This window comes from Triplophysa rosa, unplaced genomic scaffold (assembly GCF_024868665.1).
Source record: "Triplophysa rosa unplaced genomic scaffold, Trosa_1v2 scaffold251_ERROPOS137759, whole genome shotgun sequence".
Taxonomy (NCBI): Eukaryota; Metazoa; Chordata; class Actinopteri; order Cypriniformes; family Nemacheilidae; genus Triplophysa; species Triplophysa rosa.
Window position 1 is genome coordinate 57178 of NW_026634271.1, and position 19219 is coordinate 76396.

At 36.6% G+C, this 19219-nt stretch overlaps 1 protein-coding gene and 1 long non-coding RNA gene across 10 annotated transcripts; one reads left to right on the plus strand and one right to left on the minus strand.

Annotated features, from left to right (window-relative positions):
• Positions 1-7584: 7584 nt before the first annotated feature.
• On the plus strand, positions 7585-12870 carry LOC130550184 (uncharacterized). Of its 9 annotated transcripts, none has more exons than XR_008962358.1 (11): positions 7585-9692; positions 10123-10309; positions 10419-10647; positions 10736-11012; positions 11090-11267; positions 11378-11454; positions 11525-11705; positions 11798-12043; positions 12141-12312; positions 12388-12536; positions 12623-12738. XR_008962358.1 is itself a non-coding variant. In XM_057327591.1 (11 exons), exons 7-11 carry the CDS (start codon positions 11552-11554, stop codon positions 12868-12870), a joined length of 969 nt encoding a protein of 322 aa, XP_057183574.1. In that variant the 5' UTR covers positions 7585-9692; positions 10123-10309; positions 10419-10647; positions 10736-11012; positions 11090-11267; positions 11378-11454; positions 11525-11551. The 9 variants fall into 9 exon arrangements, 4 of the variants coding, with proteins under 4 accessions (XP_057183574.1, XP_057183575.1, XP_057183576.1 ...); XM_057327591.1 differs by having other exon boundaries at positions 12623-12870; XM_057327592.1 differs by having other exon boundaries at positions 12635-12870.
• Positions 12829-14285, minus strand: LOC130550186 (uncharacterized). The gene is made up of 3 exons (XR_008962362.1): positions 13483-14285; positions 13120-13274; positions 12829-12944 (listed from the first exon to the last, which is right to left on the minus strand). It is a non-coding gene; the product is annotated as an uncharacterized LOC130550186 (long non-coding RNA).
• Positions 14286-19219: the final 4934 nt, after the last annotated feature.

Below are 19219 nucleotides of genomic sequence, written 5' to 3' on the forward strand. Positions count from 1 at the left end.
TGTAAATGGCCAAATATTAAGAAATATCTTGTTTTTATGTATTTAAATGCTTATTTTGCCCAATTTTAAAATATTAGGCCCCCATGGAAGTCAGCTGGGGCCCCCTTGTGCATGGGCCACGGCTCCCCTGTTGAGAACCACAGGTCTATATGATGATTCCTCAAACAATTGCATGTGTCCTAATTAATATTCACTGTAAACATCATATTATAAAATATTAACCTTACAATATATTTTAAAATGTATACGCATTTTATGTCTACAAATTGTCAAAGCCTATAGACTTAATTTTCTCACCTTCTAAATGCACTAATTAACAGTAAATTGTGCAGCAATATTCAGCAGTTATCAGCTACAAACCATCACAAATATTTAGAAAGTTTTCAATGTTAAACACAACAAACATTAGACCAATGCCAAAAAAGGACTTTGATACCACACCTAAAATGTTTTTTTTTTTTTTTCGTAAGAGGGTTTGAATGATGAGTGGTATGAAGAGTTCTGATACATTTTACAAATAAATTGCAACAGATTATCCTATAATTTTCTTAGACTGTAAAACTGGATCTCTTATATCTGATAACATCAGTTCTCAATTCTTCCTGGGAACTTACATGAAGTTAGTGTGTCTCTTTTAGGCTACCCTCCTTTAGTGTTTTTGTACAGATTTTAAATATTTTATAACACACTAAACACAATTAAGACATATATAAAAACAACAAATTGTACTACTAATAATAATAATAATACATTTTATTTATAATGCGCCTTTCTTAAACTCAAGGCGCTACAACATGGTAAAACATAAATAAACAAAATAATTTAACACTACTGCAATCGCAAAGACAAGTCACAAATCATAAAAGGTAAATCACAATCATAAAACATTCGGAGGATTCTTGTTTGAAATCATGGATAAACAAGAATGAACAAAGGCCTACCTATTAACACTAGCAATGCATGATCAAACTGTTATTTGTCTAGCATGCCAATCACCCACCAAAACTTTAGCTGCACGATTCTGGATAAATTGAGAATCACGATTCTTTTGTTTCAAATAGAGATTGCGATTCTTTTACGATTCTGAATGATGCCTAAAAGTAATACATCATTTAGAGTTCTGACAAAAAAATAGTTTATTTAGGTATGTAATATGTAGGACTTTGCTTCAAAATTATTAAATATTTCATGGTTAACCTACAGTTAGACTTTTCATTGTATTTTTGCGGTAAGTCACTGGCAGCACTATTGAGTGACTTACCGTAAGTTCCCCCTTACAGCAGCTTAACTGCATATGTACCTTACAGTAATATGACTGTACTGCAACTTCTTTTTACACTATAATCTCCATACTGTAATGTCATTGTACAGTATAAAACCCTTACCACAATTTGGCTTCACAGTATTATAACTCCACAGTAACTTTACTGCAATTATAACTTGCTAAATAGTATTGTAAATTGTATTTCATATTATTTTACAATATGTGCCACTAGCAGTACAAAATCTCTACGAATAGTTTACATGAATACTGTTAAAATTTAACAAATTCAAAATAAGTGACAGAAGTCCATGTACAACAACATTTTTATTCAGTACATTATTATTTCTTACATCCATTAATAATGGCTTTTTGAACAATGTGATATAACAATGCCTGATGACAACTGATGAAATCAATATAACTCTTTAAGAATAATCTAACAATAGGTTGAATACTGTAAATGCAGCCAATATTTTCATTCAAAATCTATTACAACAAAACACACCAGCATGATGTTAATGAGCCTACAGGCACAATGCTTACAAGATCCATTCTAGGCTTGTCTCTGTTCTGGCGTTGAACTGGCACCGGTTCATTGCTAGACAGATGATCTAAAGAGAAACAAAAAGAAAATGTTTGAGAAATTTTCTCTCATTTAAACTGTCGATGAACAGACAGGCTAACAATTTATGCAACAGCATAAAATACAACAATCAAAATATTATTTTATTCTCTTCAAACCACCAACTTTATACAGTTTATACAATTAGTTGGAATATGAACCAAACTTGTGTTATTCTTTAAATCAGACAAAACATAGCACATTTTCTTTCTGATAATATTTTTTTACCATTTCACACAAATAACCTAATAAAAATAATTATGTGTGTAAAATAAGAGTCTCACATGGATGATGTTTTTTTAGTTTGTGCCGCACTGGTTCCCTCGACCAAGAGCCACTGGATTTTTTACATAGACTTAGATCTGTGATTAACAAAGGTTTGACGATCCACCGGCGGCAACCACCTGCGGGCCACCGGCCTTTTGCTCATCGTTTCCCAAGCGGTCCACCGGCGGCAGCCACCATATTTCCGCTGCTAAACCGCTGGTTTATTTGCTGGCGGCCCACGGTTTATAATCGTTAAATCATGCTAACCAAAATGTCATTCAACATAAAAACCAATGTTCAATAACAACTGCAAATTTAATATTTTAACAGATTAAATACACAAATGCATTACATTTATCAGACCAACACACAAATACAGTATTTGTACCCATATGGAATATCCATGTTTTTTTACAGCATTTGCAGTAAGACCATACAAAATCTACTACAATGATTGATTGTTGTAGCAAAACCACAATAACTATGACATTACTACAACATATAGAAAACCTATACAGACTTTCACCATGGTTTCAAAAGCATCAGAACCATTTTTAAAACCTTGATTTGAAAAAAGAAAAAAAAAATGATTTCATGGTTGCAGTGTTTCCACAGTAAAACCCAGGATAGCTGTCGTAAGGGTATAGAGCTTAACAATGCATATAATTTCAAAGCAGCTTAAAAATGCATGTTTCAATGTTACAATCAAAAAATATATCCTTTAATCAGCCAGAGGTGGCTGTGACTCACTGAGAAACAACAAAGTGATGTTCATATCACAATAGCTCTAAGACAATACTTAGCCATGTGTTTAAAGTAATGTTCAGTTAAACAGGCAATATTATTATAGGTTAAGTTTGCAGATTTTCAACCCATATCCGGCAATTTTTTTGTGGACAAGTAAATGGAAATATCTCAGCAAGTAACTAAAAAAATAAGGGTAAACATTGTCCATTTACATATACAGCCATTATTGTAATAATACAAAGTGGCTTGACAATCAGCAAACTTACACTTTCATAGGCAGTGTAATCAGGCAGTGATTACAATATTTGGCAGGTTTTGTGCCTTTATTTGTACAGTATAGTATGCAGGGTTCCCACACTTTCATCAACACCAAATTCAAGGACTTTTTCAAGCACATTTTGGTCAAATTTAAAACTGTGTTTTTGTGCCGTCGCCGGGCACTTTGGGAAAAGGATACCATTTTTTATGATTTCTCTCTTCACAAAGCGCCGTTTCAGAAGTCTGTTAGCAAAGGGTACATTCAGTCACAGACATAAATAGACACCGCATTCAAGGCTTTGGCCTGTTGCTGTTATGGGTTCAACAATGCTGCCATATTGGAGAGGACAAGACATAAACAAAAGGGAGCTTCTTTGAATAAAAAGCACAATAACGTAATGTAAACGTTACATAGTTTTTTTTAATGATTTACAGTCTACGTGGAGTATAAAAATGTCTCATCTCGAGTTACTTATAGATAGTCAGACTTCGAAAATTGTTCGTTGTTTTGAGGAATTTAGAAAATTCACACTGGTCAATTAGTGATGTGGCTTATTTTTCATAGTAACCGTGGAGACATTCCAATGCAAGTATGGGATACTGTACAGTACAGGCGCCCGCTTATGATAGTATAAAGGACTGAAGCGGAGACAAGTATCACACAGAAGGGGTTTCTTTTGTTATGACAACCGACTGGCTGTACATTATCCTGATTTTAACATGGCTACTTGCCTCAAGAGCAAATTATATCATGTATTAAGTATTGATTTTAAATATTTTATTAAACCATTTCTAACAAATGCAAACCTACTGCAGGGAAAACATTTTTACTTTTGGTTTTTAGGCAAGAAAAAAGTAAAAAAAAAAGACAAACATTCAATTTGGTTTAATCATTTGTAAATATAATCTCATATATGTTATTATTATTGTACTTGTCAGAATGACAAGTACCTGGATGATTGTGCATTATTAGTTTTGATAATAAACAGATGAGAATGCCCTCAAGGAGCTTAATTCAAAGGGTTCTGCCCTTCAAAGGTAGTACAACATAGGTGAGTTCACTTCTGTTTGGAATTCGCCTTTCATTTGAATATTTTTATTTTCAATTTATTTATTTAGCATTCAATGTGACAAGTAATCAACGGTGACCTGAGGGTGCTATGTACGCTCAATGTTATCTGTCAATCTGCGTAAATAGTGCTCTGGAAAGTTTCAAGACATTATATAAAATAAATTGTAAATAAAAATATATGATATTACTGTATGATGATTATTATTACTGTTATATTCAAAATTATATTCAAAATCGCCTGCAGGAATACACCAGCATTCAAACATTTCGTTCCATCACTGCTGATATGGTGAACTTGATAAAAAATGACTGAGCGACTTCAGACACAGCAAGCTCAAATATCCAAACCTCCGCCCAAACACACAGCAAAAGTTCATTACTGCAACAGATAACACTGCTGGGAGCATGTTTTTGTTTTCACTAAACCAATGCTATCTAGCTAGCATTTCAGTGTTTCTTAACATCCTAAAAACGATTCAAACTCTTAAGGCACATTCACTGACAAGAATAATGATAACTAATGAAATTATTCTTGAAATGAATGTAGCTGAAAAGAAACGTATTTAGCAGTGGTTTAATACAACATATGTTTGACTGTATACGATGATCTTAACCGTTTTGCTTGATGCATAACCTGCTGGTGTACTCCACATCTTAACTTTAAACCATATTTTTATTATAGCGCAAGCATCGTTGAATTTGCACTTCTCTGGCATTGAGCGAGTTAAATAACTCCACGCCTCTGACTGATTTATGCAGTACTGCACATGATCACGATCCATCTGCTCAAAGCCTCTTTTTTCAAGTTCTTCCCGCTTTCCCCCAGATCAGCAACGTTGTTTTGTTTTGGCTTCGGCAACACTAACCAATATTTTTAACAGTGCAATGCAACTAACAAAATCTAGTTTGTTTAATTTAAGCACTTTCAAGTACCTATGTCTGTTTTCAAGTACTTTCCAGTCCTTGAATTCATATGTCAGAAATTCAAATACTTTCAAGCACTTTCAAGAAGAGTGGAGGATAGGAGGAGTGTCGTGGATGTCAGACATTTACGTAAACATGACGGATATATTTTTTAAATGTATGTTTTGATAAAATTCAAAATTAATTTATTAAATAGTTACATATTCACATTAAGCATTTTCTTACTTAAGGTAATAAGCCATATTTTGTTGTAGATTTATATGTAGTTGTCTCTGGGCTCTGTAAAGCTGAACAACACAGCTTATGTATTATAGAGAAATATTAAATAACAACATATATGCATATTAAGAAGTGTATACAGAAGAATAGTGTATACAAATAAATAAATATACATTAAGCAGTTGCATTTACTTCATGACAAATGAATGCACTGCAAACATAAGTATCTATTGCATAATGCTCGGGTGGCATATCAACATATGAAATACAGAACAATAAAAACCGGCAGCTCCTATCCCAAATAACTACAATGGGACAACAAGTGTGATCGACTTCATGAGGCGCTGCGCAGACTGATCAGCGAATGACAACAAAGTACCGTGAGAGTGATTAGAAAGCATCCGGCGTGATGACCTCAAGTCTGTCCCAAAATGCGCTCCCACGTACCCTTGTGGACTCGTGCCTAGTGCCCTATAGGTCTGCACTTCCTGACGTCACCAAGTGTGGACTCGGAGGAGGTCCACAAGACGTCATTTGGGACAGGGCCGACCTGACCGGATCCAGCCATGAGATAGCTCATTAGATATGCATACAGGCCAGCTGTCATTGCCTTAAACTTGCTGCTCGTCAGTTCCTGGTCCCGCCCAGTTTCCATGGTAACTTTTCTCCGCTCCAGTGTGTGACACACATTCAACGCGCAACGCACACCCATTAATACACTTCAAGCTGGGATTAATACATAATTTTAACAATTTAAAATCTCATAAATTATTATTAAATTGCAAATTAATAGCCTTTTTATAAAACAAAATTACATACATATACTAAAATTTGCCTGTTAAATAATTTAGCCTGTATTCCATCGATGCCTTTGACTGTATTTATAAAAATGTCCTGTAAGAGCTTAAAATGTCCTTAAGAGCACTATCATTTAGCCACTGCTGTACCAACAGAGGTCCAGCAGTGGCAAGCCGCTGGTGGCGTGCCACCCAAAAAAAGCTGGCAGACCCACAGCATTTTTACATTGATCGGCTTATCGACAGTGTGCCGACGGTGGTCCGACTGCGTTAAGCTGCTAAATCTATGCCACCCAAAAACCGCCGGTAGACCGCCAGGTCATTGTTTGCTGGGGTATTATCCATGCATAATCCAATATGATTTATTATTAAATAAATTTATGTTTTGCCAGATTATATATTTAAGTCCTCGGTTCACATGTGCTCGTTGCATTAGCACAGCATCAGTTGTCCACACTGTTCTAGCCTCATGGTGAATCACACATTTTTTTTATTGAAACAGCATTAATTTACAAACTCAAATGGGGAACACAAATATGCATATGAAAAAAAATCTACACACTTTTCCATAATTTAATTTTAAGCATACATAAGTATCCATGTGTTTATATAAATCTACACACAATAAAACAACAAACAAACAAACAAAATACTTTTTGAACATTTCCGGGGGGGTTGCAAGGTAAATAAATAAATAAAAATATATAAAATTATTACCATTCTTAAAAGAAAAGAGACTCATACATGGTTTCATAGAATTCACCAAGGGGTTGAATATCTGTACTCCTATTAAACCATCTGTAGATATTCTGCCAAAACTGAAATGTGATTGGACAAGAAATAAATAAATATTCAATGGTTTCAGGCACTTCTAAACAAAAAACACAGGGATCTACCTCAAAACGGAAACTTTTCCTTAAAATTTCAGCAGCCGGATAAACATTGTTAATCCTTCTAAACTGCATATCCTTCACTTTATGGTGAATCACGCATGCTCACTATCATCAGTATGGGATTACTTTTGTGTCACCTCTGATGTTTGAACGCAAACTTAAAAAAAACGAACAAAAATATACAATGAGAAAGAAAAAAAAACACTTTGATAATGACAACAATAAACTGCAATTGCAAGAATGTGACATGATTTTCAAATAAACTGCTATTTTTCTTAACAATTTTCTAAGTTTTGTTTTTGCAAACAAATAGTTTTTAAACAAAGCAATAGTTTTGAATTCGCTGCTAGATTTTTCCTTTGCGCTTTCCGAGTTTTCGTTTACGCTTCTCAAGTTTTCGTTCACCTTTCTGGCACAAAACTCACGTGTAGGCAGGACTTATGGCCGCTTTACGCTGATTGGCTAGTGAGTTTTTGATTGATAGCTCCCTGACAAGGAAGTCGATAATGAAGACAGTACAGTGCAATGAATCTTAGAGAACGATCTGTATGCTGTTATCTTCATTGTTTGTACTTAAAACTACTTTCTTATTTACTTAGTATATTAGTAATTGGTATTTGAAGTTGGTAAGTCATGCGCAGTGTGGATCCAAGCGTCTTCCTCATCATCGTCTTCCTCAGCCTCAGGTAAATGAATGTAATTCAGATAATAAAGAAAATCACTAAAACTTTTATTCCTGTACAGTAGCAATTCTGCCTTTACTAAGCGTGTTCATTGTATGCTTTATATTTTTTGTCAGGTATTATTTTGTAGACTATTAAGATTATTTTCTTAAAAAGGAACTAACAACTTGCATAAAAACATCCATTAAAGACACGTTACAGATTATTGGGTTGTGAGAAATTAACGTGCTATATGAAAACATTGCTGCATAGTTACTGTACAGAGAAAATTTTAGCGATTTTATTATCTCGGTTACACAAATCTACCTGAGGGTGACTTGTGTCCAGCTGAGGAGGAGGATGTTGCTCTTGCAAACAGTCTCCTTTTAAAGAATTAAGTCCACTTATAAGTCAAGTACCGTATCTTTCTTTTTAAACTCATGGTGAAGTACACCATGATAAACAATAAAAATATTAAAACAGTAAAACAGTACCAATACATTCAAATTACATTTATGTTTTTTAAACGCTACAACAAAACAAATTCATAAGGTGACATAATTAGAGGCCTTTAGAATGTTTTATTAATTTAGTCTGCATCTTGCAAACAACAATTTCATTATGAATTTACACACCTACATAAAACAGGTTAAAGAAAAGCAGAAGAGACTTCTTAAAATATAAACAAACATTAAAGATAGAAACAATACATAAAATGCCACCACGATTATAATCTATAAATTATAAATATGAACTGGAAGCATAACACTTTATTGTATATCTCCTCAAAACTCACTAGGCATCTCGTTTTCCTGATATCATTGTAATTATAAATTATAGACTGCTGTCTTGATGGCCTCTAAACCCACGTAAAGTTGCAAGTGACTATGGCTAGCTATCCTGGGGCATGTTCAAGCTCAAACCGGTGCGCAATGTTTGCTACGGTTTCCAGGTTGAACGACATGTTTTGCAACGTTTTGTTGGGGCTGAACGCAGCCCTGTATTTGCTCGGCTTGTTGTTACGGCGTGAAAGAGCCTGGAAGCATGTCCTACTTTTAAGTGCGTTAAAGTTGGCAACCCTGCTCATATACTAACAAAATAAGAAAGTAATTTAATTACAAACACTAAAACAATACAATACAGAAAACCGCAAGCAGATTGCTCTCTAATCCGCTGCACTGTCTTCAGTATCAACTTCCTGGTCAGGGAGCTGTCAATCCAAATCTCACTAACCAATGAGAGTAAAGTGGCCATAATTCCCGCCCACACGTGAGATTTGTGCCAGAAAGGCGAACAAAAACTTGAGAAGCGTAAATGAAAACTCGGAAAGTGCAAATGAAAAATCTAGCAGCGAATTCAAAACTATTATTTGCAAAAACGAAACTTAGAAATTTGTTAAAGAGTACATTCCTCGAGATCATAAAAAATACATTTCATGAAGTGTTTAATTTTGCCGTGTTTGAATGTAAGCAATCTGCCAAGTTGTAAATCCGAAGGTGAACGAATAACAAAGTTATTAGCTTATAAAAAAGGTAATCGACTCTGAATCACGCGAACAAGTCATGACCTGTCCGAATCTTTAACCACAATGTACCTACGTCACTAGAAATAATCCCCGCCTAGGACTGACTGCGAAAATTTAACTCTCTCCTCTCCAAACACTGTACTAGCTCGTTCGTGACGTGTGCATCATGTCTAAGAGAAGCTGTGTTCTATGTAGTGAAACTAAGTCAGTCTTATTTTCACTACCAAAGGAAGAACTTCTGAGGAAAAAATGGTTACTATTTATTTTTCAAACGACACCAAAGGAGTATAAACCGAACGTTTTACTTTGCGCGCGTCATTTTACCGAAGATTGCTTCATCAATCTTGGCGCCTTTACTGCAGGATACATTAAACGTCTTTCCTTAAAAGATGTTGCAATACCAACTTTATTTGGACCTGTAAGCTCCACCGAATCACAACCTGTAAGTGTGACTCTTTATTTTTGTCTTTACTTAAAATTCAATTTGTGTGACGTTATCTCATGTCTGTGTTTAGCTAACGTTACCGTTATTTTTGGGGTTGTTACTGTTTGTTTACCTAACATTAGCTATAAACTCGTTGCGCTAATGTAAGTGTTCAACCATATTAACTCGCAAAGTCTTTATTTCAAGAACTGCGTGGTGTACTATAGTTATAATAACATCTGAAGATACGAACACCGTACACTGTATGCCGTGATAACTAACTGTTACAAGAGAAGTGTCTAAAACAGTCCTTTTTCTTACTGGCATCTGTATAAGGATTAAAGAATTTTCCAATCACTTTTAATGTTTATGAAGTAGATATATATTGTTCTCTAAAATAATTTGAATTTGCAGTAATTTTGAATAAATTACTTAATTCTTCTTTTAGAGTACATCACAGCAGACCATTGTGTCACCACAAGTTTCAAGTCTATGCAAAACAGCTGAAGTGGGTTGTCAGACTGACTCTCCACAAAAAGTCTTGGCGGTAACTCAAACAGATGAATTGTCAAAAACATCAGTCGGCACACAATTGTCCATCGGTACACTAAAACAAACACACACTCGGAGCAAAGGTACAGTGCAAACCCTATATATGTTGTAGTCATTGTCTTCACAGTATGTCATGTTGTATTCTTTTGTTGTACAATAATACATAACAAAATCGCATGTTTATGGTTTCAGCCTCACAGGCAACAGCTTCTTGTGTGAGTGCTTCATATGACATGCCATTTTCATCAACACCTGTAAAAGCGACTGATTACAGAACACACAAAAGACCTCGACTGATGTTGGAAGAGGAAGAAGAGGAGGAGGAACAGGATGAAGAATCATACACGCAATTTCAGATAGACCCTCTTGACTCAACTTTTAACCCAGTAGAATCTACTGTTACAGAAGAATCTGAACTGTCGTAAGTAATTCTTATGTACTATCTCAATGAATGTATGTACTATCAGTAAAAACAGGTGAAATAATTTTATTTTTATTTTTTTTCTTAGGTCTGCGGCTCAAAGTTCCATATATTGTGGCACAAAATATATTGTTTTTGAGTCTTGTCTCCGTGAGCTGTTTGACACGTGTCCAATTTGCAGAGGGAAATCGGATGTACAGCAACAGCGTATGGGCACATATGTGGCATTCTCTCAGCTTTGCCACAAGTGTACTTACAATCGGAAATGGCAGAGCCAGCCTTTGGTCGGAAGTACACCCATCGGAAATCTCCTGTTATCCGCTGCTATTTATTTTACAGGAGGATCATTCTTCCATTTTCAAAAAGTATGTATATAACAAATTGTAAATCTAAACATAGTTGTGAATCATTGATATTTAAGTATATTTTTATGTATTCTTAGATTTGCAGGGCCATGGAGTTACAAGTTTTACACTATAGTACATTCCGGAGACATTGCAGAAACTTCTTGGAGCCAGCAGTTGTGCACAATTGGAAAAGTGAACAGCAAAACATTTTACAAATATTACAACAGGGGGGAACAATTGCTGTAGCTGGAGATATGCGTGCAGACTCGCCAGGTAAGACATAAGTTTATTATAGTTTGGTTACAAGTTATTATGTCAAATGATTATGCCTACACAGCCTTCAATTTGAAACATAATGTGCTCATCTATGTTGTGTATTTTAGGCCACTCAGCAAAATATGGAAGCTACTCTATCATGCACATGGAAAGCAATACTATTTTGGACCTTCAGCTTGTTCAGGTGTGTACCCTATTTAAAATTTGAAAACATGACACTTAATGTAAATACTTTTATTTTGTTTATTATGTAGAGCAATTAAGTTGGAGGAAGTTCTCATATGGAGAAAGAAGGGCTAAAGAGATGTTTGGATCTGCTAGAGAATAAAGGTTTATCAGTGGACTACATAGTCACTGACCGGCACCCACAGATCCAGAAATATCTGAGAGACCGCAGCATTACTCAATTTTACGACGTGTGGCACTTTGAAAAAGGTAAATATTCGTCCTTTTAAAGTAATATTATTTATTTGTAATTATGCCACCCTTCGAACATTGTCACTACTCGTGCATTTTGTGTAAATCAGGTTTGTCAAAGTTGAACACACTGTCCAAAAACAAGGATTGTGAGTTGTTGAAGAAGTGGCTGCACAGCATCCGGAACCATGTTTACTGGTGTGCAACGTCTTCTACGTCAGGACCAGAGAAGGTTGCCAAATGGACGTCAATTCTCAATCACATACAGAATTTTCACATACATGACAATTCCATCTTTCCGAGGTGTGAACATCCTGTATGTGTTTCCAAGGCCCCCAAGAAATGGTTTAAACCAGGTATTTAAAAGTTGGATTTCTTTTATTTGACGTAATAATGTATTAGTGATTATACGTAACATAGTTTTTTCTGTAATACCATTCTCTGACAATTTAGCATCAGCAGCTCTCCGCAAGGTTGAAAAAGTCCTTTCCAACAAGAGGGTTCTCAAGTACATGGAAAAGCTAAGCCACCATTTCCAAACATCATCCCTGGAGGCTTTCCATAGCTTGATTCTCCGATTTACACCCAAAAATGTGTCTTTTCCTTTCATGGGAATGTTGTGCAGGTACTACAGTTATTTACAAAGAATAGTAATTATTATGTGTGTGTATATAATTAAATGAATGCTTTGTCCTTTCAGACAGTACCTTGCTGTGCTACATTACAATGAAAATGCGAACCGAACACAAGCCACAACATTGGCAGGACAGCCAATGTACAGACTTGAGCTGCCAAAATCCAAAAAAGGAGAATTCATAGTACGGCCAATTAAAACTGAACCAACACACCGTAAGTGATAAAACATATATTATTATTGAAAAGTAATGTTTTACATAATATTTACATAAAAATTTACATCTATACATTTTTTAAAGATTATGTCAAAGAACTACTGAATCTTGTCTTTGAAGAGGTGATAATCGACCCCACTCCATTTGGTGAGGAACTGAAAACCATTCCTGTTCCCCCTGAACTTTGTGCAGAATTTGAGAGACCATCAAAGGAGGAAACAATTGCCCGCCATGTTTCCAGATTTAGTCAAGAGGTGGTCGAAAGCCAACATATTGACCAGACTGATCTGGAAACTCCTGGCGTATCCGGGCTACAACACAGGAAGGAATAACAACACGGACATGCCGACCTAAGTAGCCCCAGCACCAGCTCACAAAGCTCCGATACGCCAGATGGCGGAATTGCCTATAATTCAAAAACACAATATTTAATATTTGTGAATATGTGTGTACATAAATGTATTTTCTATACATATGAATAAGTACTTTTCATTTATAGTTTTAATATAAGTTTTGCAATAAATAGTTAAAGTGACTAAATTTTGTATCATGTACTCTTTAATTTATTCAATAATACATACTTATTGCTATTTCTGTGCCTTATGGGGCCGTAGTCGCTTCTGTAGATGTTGTAGATGTTCTGCAGTGTATATGGGTTAAGGCAGTTGGCCTCAAAGCCTGGATGATCTATCATGCATGTTGGTGGGACTTCAGTTTGCCCTATGCGTCTTACAACCTGAATAATAACTTAATTCTATTACTACACAGAAAACACTTTGCAGAATAGATTTTTTTAGTTAATGCAACAAACAATAGAAAATCATTTTCATAAACAACACATACATTTATTTGTAGATTACTATATTACAATTAACGTTAGTGTGTGCTAGCATAACACCGCATAACACACTGTAATAATCATTAAAAGACAATGTATTTACAACCTGTTGCACTTCGTGACAGCAAAGATTTTCTGCCTCGCTTTGCATTTTCACACATTTGCCACACGTGCACCTATGTAGATAGATTTTGGTGAAACTACAAGCATGTTTTATAATGTGGACTTTTTGAAAAAAAGAATTATCTCTATGTACCATAACAACGCACAGTAAAGAAAAAATATATAATTACTACTATTGAACAGTATTTTTTCTAAATATAATACGCTTTTATGTCATTGATGAGCAAAAACACATTATGCATGTTGTTCCCCTGGAAACTTTGGGGACAGTCTCTTGAATTGTCACTTGCCACTGAAAAACATCCTCCTCCAGTCTTGCTCGCACTATATTTTCATTTTGATTAGCATCTTCGGATGATTCGTCAGACTCGGGCTCGAACTGGTAAGGTAAAATCGACGCCATCTCTCTCTATACACTGTTAATATCCAACCACCTGCAAACCGTAATACAGCAGTAATGATAGGCGGTCCATTTGCGACACATGCTGAACGCGTTTGACCAATCACAGGAGACTAGACCATTTGACCAATCACAGCAGACTAGACCATCTGACCAATCACAACAGACTACACTATCTGACCAATCAGATCAGACTACGCTGGCGGAAAGGCGGAGATTACACAGATGAATCGCGGAACGAATCATTTGAGAGTCAGTCAAGAAGTAAGGTAATAAAAACTGCTTATTATTACTAAATAATAGTATTTTTACATCATGTATGTACATAAACTTGTTGTCGGACACTCCATAAACCAAAATAAGCCCTTAAAAATATTGAGGAATGTACTCTTTAAAAAAAATAGCAGTTTATTTGAAAATCATGTCACATTCTTGCAATTGAGTTTATTGTTTTCATTATCAAAGTGTTTTTTTCTTTCTCATTGTATATTTTTGTTCGTTTTTTAAAGTTTGCGTCCATTTTTATTGACACAAAAGTAATCCCATACATCATCTTATCGGTTCTCACTCAGTCGGACGTGTCCGAAAGAAATGGCTCTTGGTTAGTGCACAGCTGATCCAAACGCTATTGCAACTGGTTCTTGACTCGAGAACGAGAACCTCTCTAGCAGTGGCATGAACGTAAACGGCGCTGCAGATTGGTTTACATACAGTGATAAGGCAGTAATAAAGTCCTAAACATATTTCCAATGTGTTTTACAGTATCACACCTCTGATGTTTGATAAAAGAAATGACTTAGGAGCTTTTGATCTGCTTTAAAAATGACACGCATGCGCAGTATCATCGGTTCTGAATCGGACGTGTCCAAAGGAAACGGCTCTCGGTATCAGCTGCTCGTGCTCATTAGTTCTCTCTTCGCCCCACTTCAGTTCAGTACTGTTGGGATAACTGAATAATAAAATTGTTTCGAGTCAGAGGCACTGTCAGACACGCCAGAAAGTGAGTAATTCAAGTTATTTGTGATTAAGTGCGTAGTGGAGACGCGAACCGTTTAAAACGATTCAGTCCGATTTGGTGAACCGGGTCGACCGGTTCACTGAAAAGAACCGGTTCAAAAGAATGATTCGTTCGCGAACAGGTGTTACAGCAGATTCTGTGAACGTCGTATTCTGTGACCCTAGTATGCGCTGTTGTCGCTGTGCAAATACGGCTCTCACTAAGTCCTTCGTTTTTCGAGTCTGACATCATCACGCAGCCGTGTTTTTTAGGCAAGTTTAAGAATCATATGTAGTTTAGATACTTTAGGGTTAGGGTAAGTGTTTCGTAAGACTCGAAACAGCAAGTATTTACTCAAAATCAACAAGCCACACACCAAGGATTTAGTGAGAGCCGTATTTGCACAGTGACAACAGCGCCTACTAGGGTCACAGAATACGACGGTCACATGATTTGTTGCAACACCCAATATTATCCGACTGCAATATCGGAGGCTGCACTCTCAGGACCGCACTTCTGGGGCCGCACTTCTAGGACCCTAATTGGTTTTTACAGCGCCACCTACCGAGTTAGGAGAGAACCGTAATACCAAGGACCCTAGTTTTTGAGGACCGAAAAAGCACGGGATTAGTATTATCTGGGGACTCGTGTGTCATGATTCTGCCTCATCTTGTCATATCCTTCTTGATCTTGTGGCAGAATGCACTGCAGGATCCCTTGTTTTATGTGGAGAGAGGCGTTTTGGCCCTGTAGGCCTTCCATATCCTCTCTCTCCGGTGTCGCGTCTTTAAGCCCCACCCTCTCATTCCCTCGTTAGTGTTTGATCCCTGTCACCTGCCCGTCACCCTCCCTGTGTTATCATCCCTCGTTTGTATTCCCCTATTTAAAGCCTCTGTTTTTCCTGTCCCGTGTCGGTTCATTGTTTCTCGGTTGTTGTTCTATGGTCCTTGTACAGTGTTCCTCGTCCATGTCTCCATAGTTTCTCGTGTTCCCACCTTGCCTCGCCCTGAGTGTCCTGTTAAAGTGAGTTTTGTTTGTTTGTTTGTTTATGATTGGTTCTCATTTTGCCCCCTTGCGGGAAGTTTTTGTTTTCCCCTTTTGTAAGGAGTCTTTTTGTTCATAGTGTTTGTTGCCCCATTGTGGGTTTTTGTTTTATCATTTAATAAATACCCTTTTGTTAACCCCTTCCTTGTTGCCTGCGCCTGGGTTCTCGGTCCCCGCCATTTCATGACATCGTGTGATTTATAAATGACCTCCCCACAGCTGTATTTCATGTGGCGCATTCGCACGGGGTAAGTGAAGCCTGTGATTTTACTCAAATTTACTGACTCAAATTTTACTCAAATTTTATTTCCCGGATGTGATGGCAAGGCTTTGTGTATAGCTTGTGTAGCCTATTGTTGTATGGTGTTTAATGATATATGACCGTACCTGTCAGCATTTGAGACCCGCAACGATCGCGGTGATCTTCTGTCCGGTTCGCGATCACGTCTCAAATGCTGACAATGTTACAAGTGTTTCCATGATAAATAAATAAACGGGAGACTCCCGTCCAAAACAACAGTTTTGGCAATGTATGGAAATGACCCAGCAACCAAATTAATATCAAAACACTTCAAAACAGCCTCCATTATTCGCAAACTGTGGATAAAACCTTGAAAAATGATTTATGAGCCCGCCAAATCACAGAGATGCCGATCGCACGGGACTAAAGGGCTCGGCATAGTCCATGCGAATTGCGCTTTCGTTCTGCGTTTGGGGGTAAAACGAAGCTCGAAAACCTAGAGACGGCATAGTGTTTTCGAACAATCCAACACCCCTTTGTTTCTGGAGGCGGGGTTTACATGACTATCCAAATAGCCTCTGCGCACATGGCCACACAAACAACACACCCACCTATTACGTAATGGCCATGGACCAATGGTGGCTCGAGGGTGTTTACCGGCCAACACGAACTTTCCCAGAGAGTTCTGTTTGGTTTGCTGCTGCGAACTAGTGAAACGAATTGTCGTTTGGACTAGATTTTGTTCGAAATCAGGTCACAGATGGTCATTATTCGATTTCGAATGTAGTATGCTGAGCCCTTAAGAGTGCTTTCTCACCTGACTCATTTAGTACGGTTGAATCGCACGAGTTCGTTTTTCTTCTTGGTGCGGTTCGTTTGGGCAGGTGTGAATGCAGCAATCGCACTCGAGTGCGCATCAAAAGCGGACCAAATAAGCGTACCGAGACCTCCTTTGAAAAGGTGGTCTCAGTACGCTTTCAAACGAACCCTGGAGCGCTTCGTTTGTGGTGAGAACGTGATTCGACCTCGAAGAGACCCAAATGCAAAAAGTACTGCACTTTTGTGAACTAAACCAGTTGTCGTAGTCAGCTGCGCTGTGCATTATGGAACGAGAACAAGTGTTTGTTGACAGTTTGCACTAGCATTGCAGCTCCCGGACAAACTAGAGTTGTGAGGAGGTGCGGAGCCTCATAGAAATTTGGTCTGATGACCATATTCCATCCTAGGGATGGGCATTTTTCAATAAATTCATATTTGAATATTTGAGATCATAAAAAGTTTATTTAAATTGAGTTAATAATGACGTTATTTGTTAAGTTTTTATTTAGTCACAATTTCACATCAAGCTTATAATTATCATTAAATAATCATAACGCATTAATATCATATCTATATATATATAGTATATGATATATATGGTTTTTTAATGTTGAAAAAAAGGAAAAAATAGAAAAATACATAAAAACATTTAACCCTGTTCGGAACGGTATAATACAAAAAGAAAACATACAAAACCAAACGAACAAAACGCAATGTATACTGACAGTCTGTGATATATGGTTATCTTGTTTATTTTGTTTTACATGTTCTTGATAAGAAAAACAAGCATATAGGTCTATTTTACTATGGTGAACGTTCCTCAGCCAGTTAACAAGCTGACAGCGGAGAAAACAAGCTGCTCTTCTAACTCACGCAAACAAAACCCATCTGACAAGAATATCTGGTTTTATTGTTTATAATGTTGATAAAGAAAACGGGCTTGATACCTCCATGCCGACTGTTCAGATCCTAAAATTTACCCCGCAACAAAGACGGAGCCATGTAATGCTTGTTTCCCGTTAATTACGCGACCGTGCAAATTTATTTACAGGATGTAACTTGAAGGTGACGACCCTATTTTGAACTTCTTAAAAGGAAAATTCAGGCTTTAGATTTGGAAAAAGGTGCCAGTCATGCTAAGGCCAAATTCATTAACATTAGTTGCAGTGAAATGTACATTTTCATGTTGTTGAAATTAGCATTACTTAATATATTTTTAACAAACGAATATGAATTTGCCAAGAACAACCGCTCCGAACAAGTTATAGTAATAAATTAATTATTGTTAATCTTCTAATATTACGTTGGCATTTTTATACCTAATGTAAGTAATGTTAACAAACTCTGTGTCTCACCAGTTTTTAAACATTTAATATGTGAGCCGTGCATAACACGCGATACGGGCATCCGGGGTGTAAACTTAAAATATTTAAACTAGCTTGCGATCTGAGTGAACAAAGATTTAGGAACACATACAAATGATTTTTTTATATTTTCTGTATATTATAAAATCATTACAGATGAATTGAAGAAGCATTAAATAAGATGTGACAATTCGAAGGTCTTCTGTAGCGGTAACTTAATCCTGTGACACAGTTTTTATTCTTATGAAAAATACAAATATTCGAATAGCATTTTTAATTATTTAATAGTTATTGCGGATCGAATATTTGAACATTCATGCACATTCCTATTACATCCCAACTTTGGAAAACTCCTGAACAGCAAGATATTTTCATTGTTTAGCAAACAACTCCGGGAAAGGGGGTTTAATAGATATGTGGAACAGTAACGGGTTAAGGTAAAGAAACTCCGCCAGCAGTGCATCCAAGTGCGGAATGTACAAGTTCTACGTGACTGCATTTTGTTTCGTTTCAACTGGTTCGGACCAAAGCAATCAGTGTGGTGTGAAAGGGAACCAACACCGCTGAAAAATGTATCATTTTTAAAAATTGGTCCAGACCAAATGAACCGAACTAAACGCACGGGATTAGTATTACCTGGGGACCTCTGGTCATTTGTAATAATTGCAGAGATTGTCTGTGATCTTAATCCCGTGCGAATCGGCCATGTCTGTAATTTGTAAAGTAGCCTTTTCAGTCACTAGATCAACCACATTTCAAGTCCAGAGTGAAGACACAATGATGACTTTGGGCGCAGATTGTGTTTATTTAAAATCACAACTGAACAGTTGAACAAACGCACGCACACACGTCTGA

Excerpts from the sequence above, each read along its gene's own strand:
- LOC130550184 (XM_057327590.1), top strand. The coding sequence starts at position 9,417 with ATGTCTAAGAGAAGCTGTGTTCTATGTAGTGAAACTAAGTCAGTCTTA. Across the intron at positions 9,693-10,122 it reads GCTCCACCGAATCACAACCT|AGTACATCACAGCAGACCAT; the intron begins GTAAGTGTGACT and ends TTCTTCTTTTAG. Across the intron at positions 10,310-10,418 it reads AACACACACTCGGAGCAAAG|CCTCACAGGCAACAGCTTCT; the intron begins GTACAGTGCAAA and ends TTATGGTTTCAG.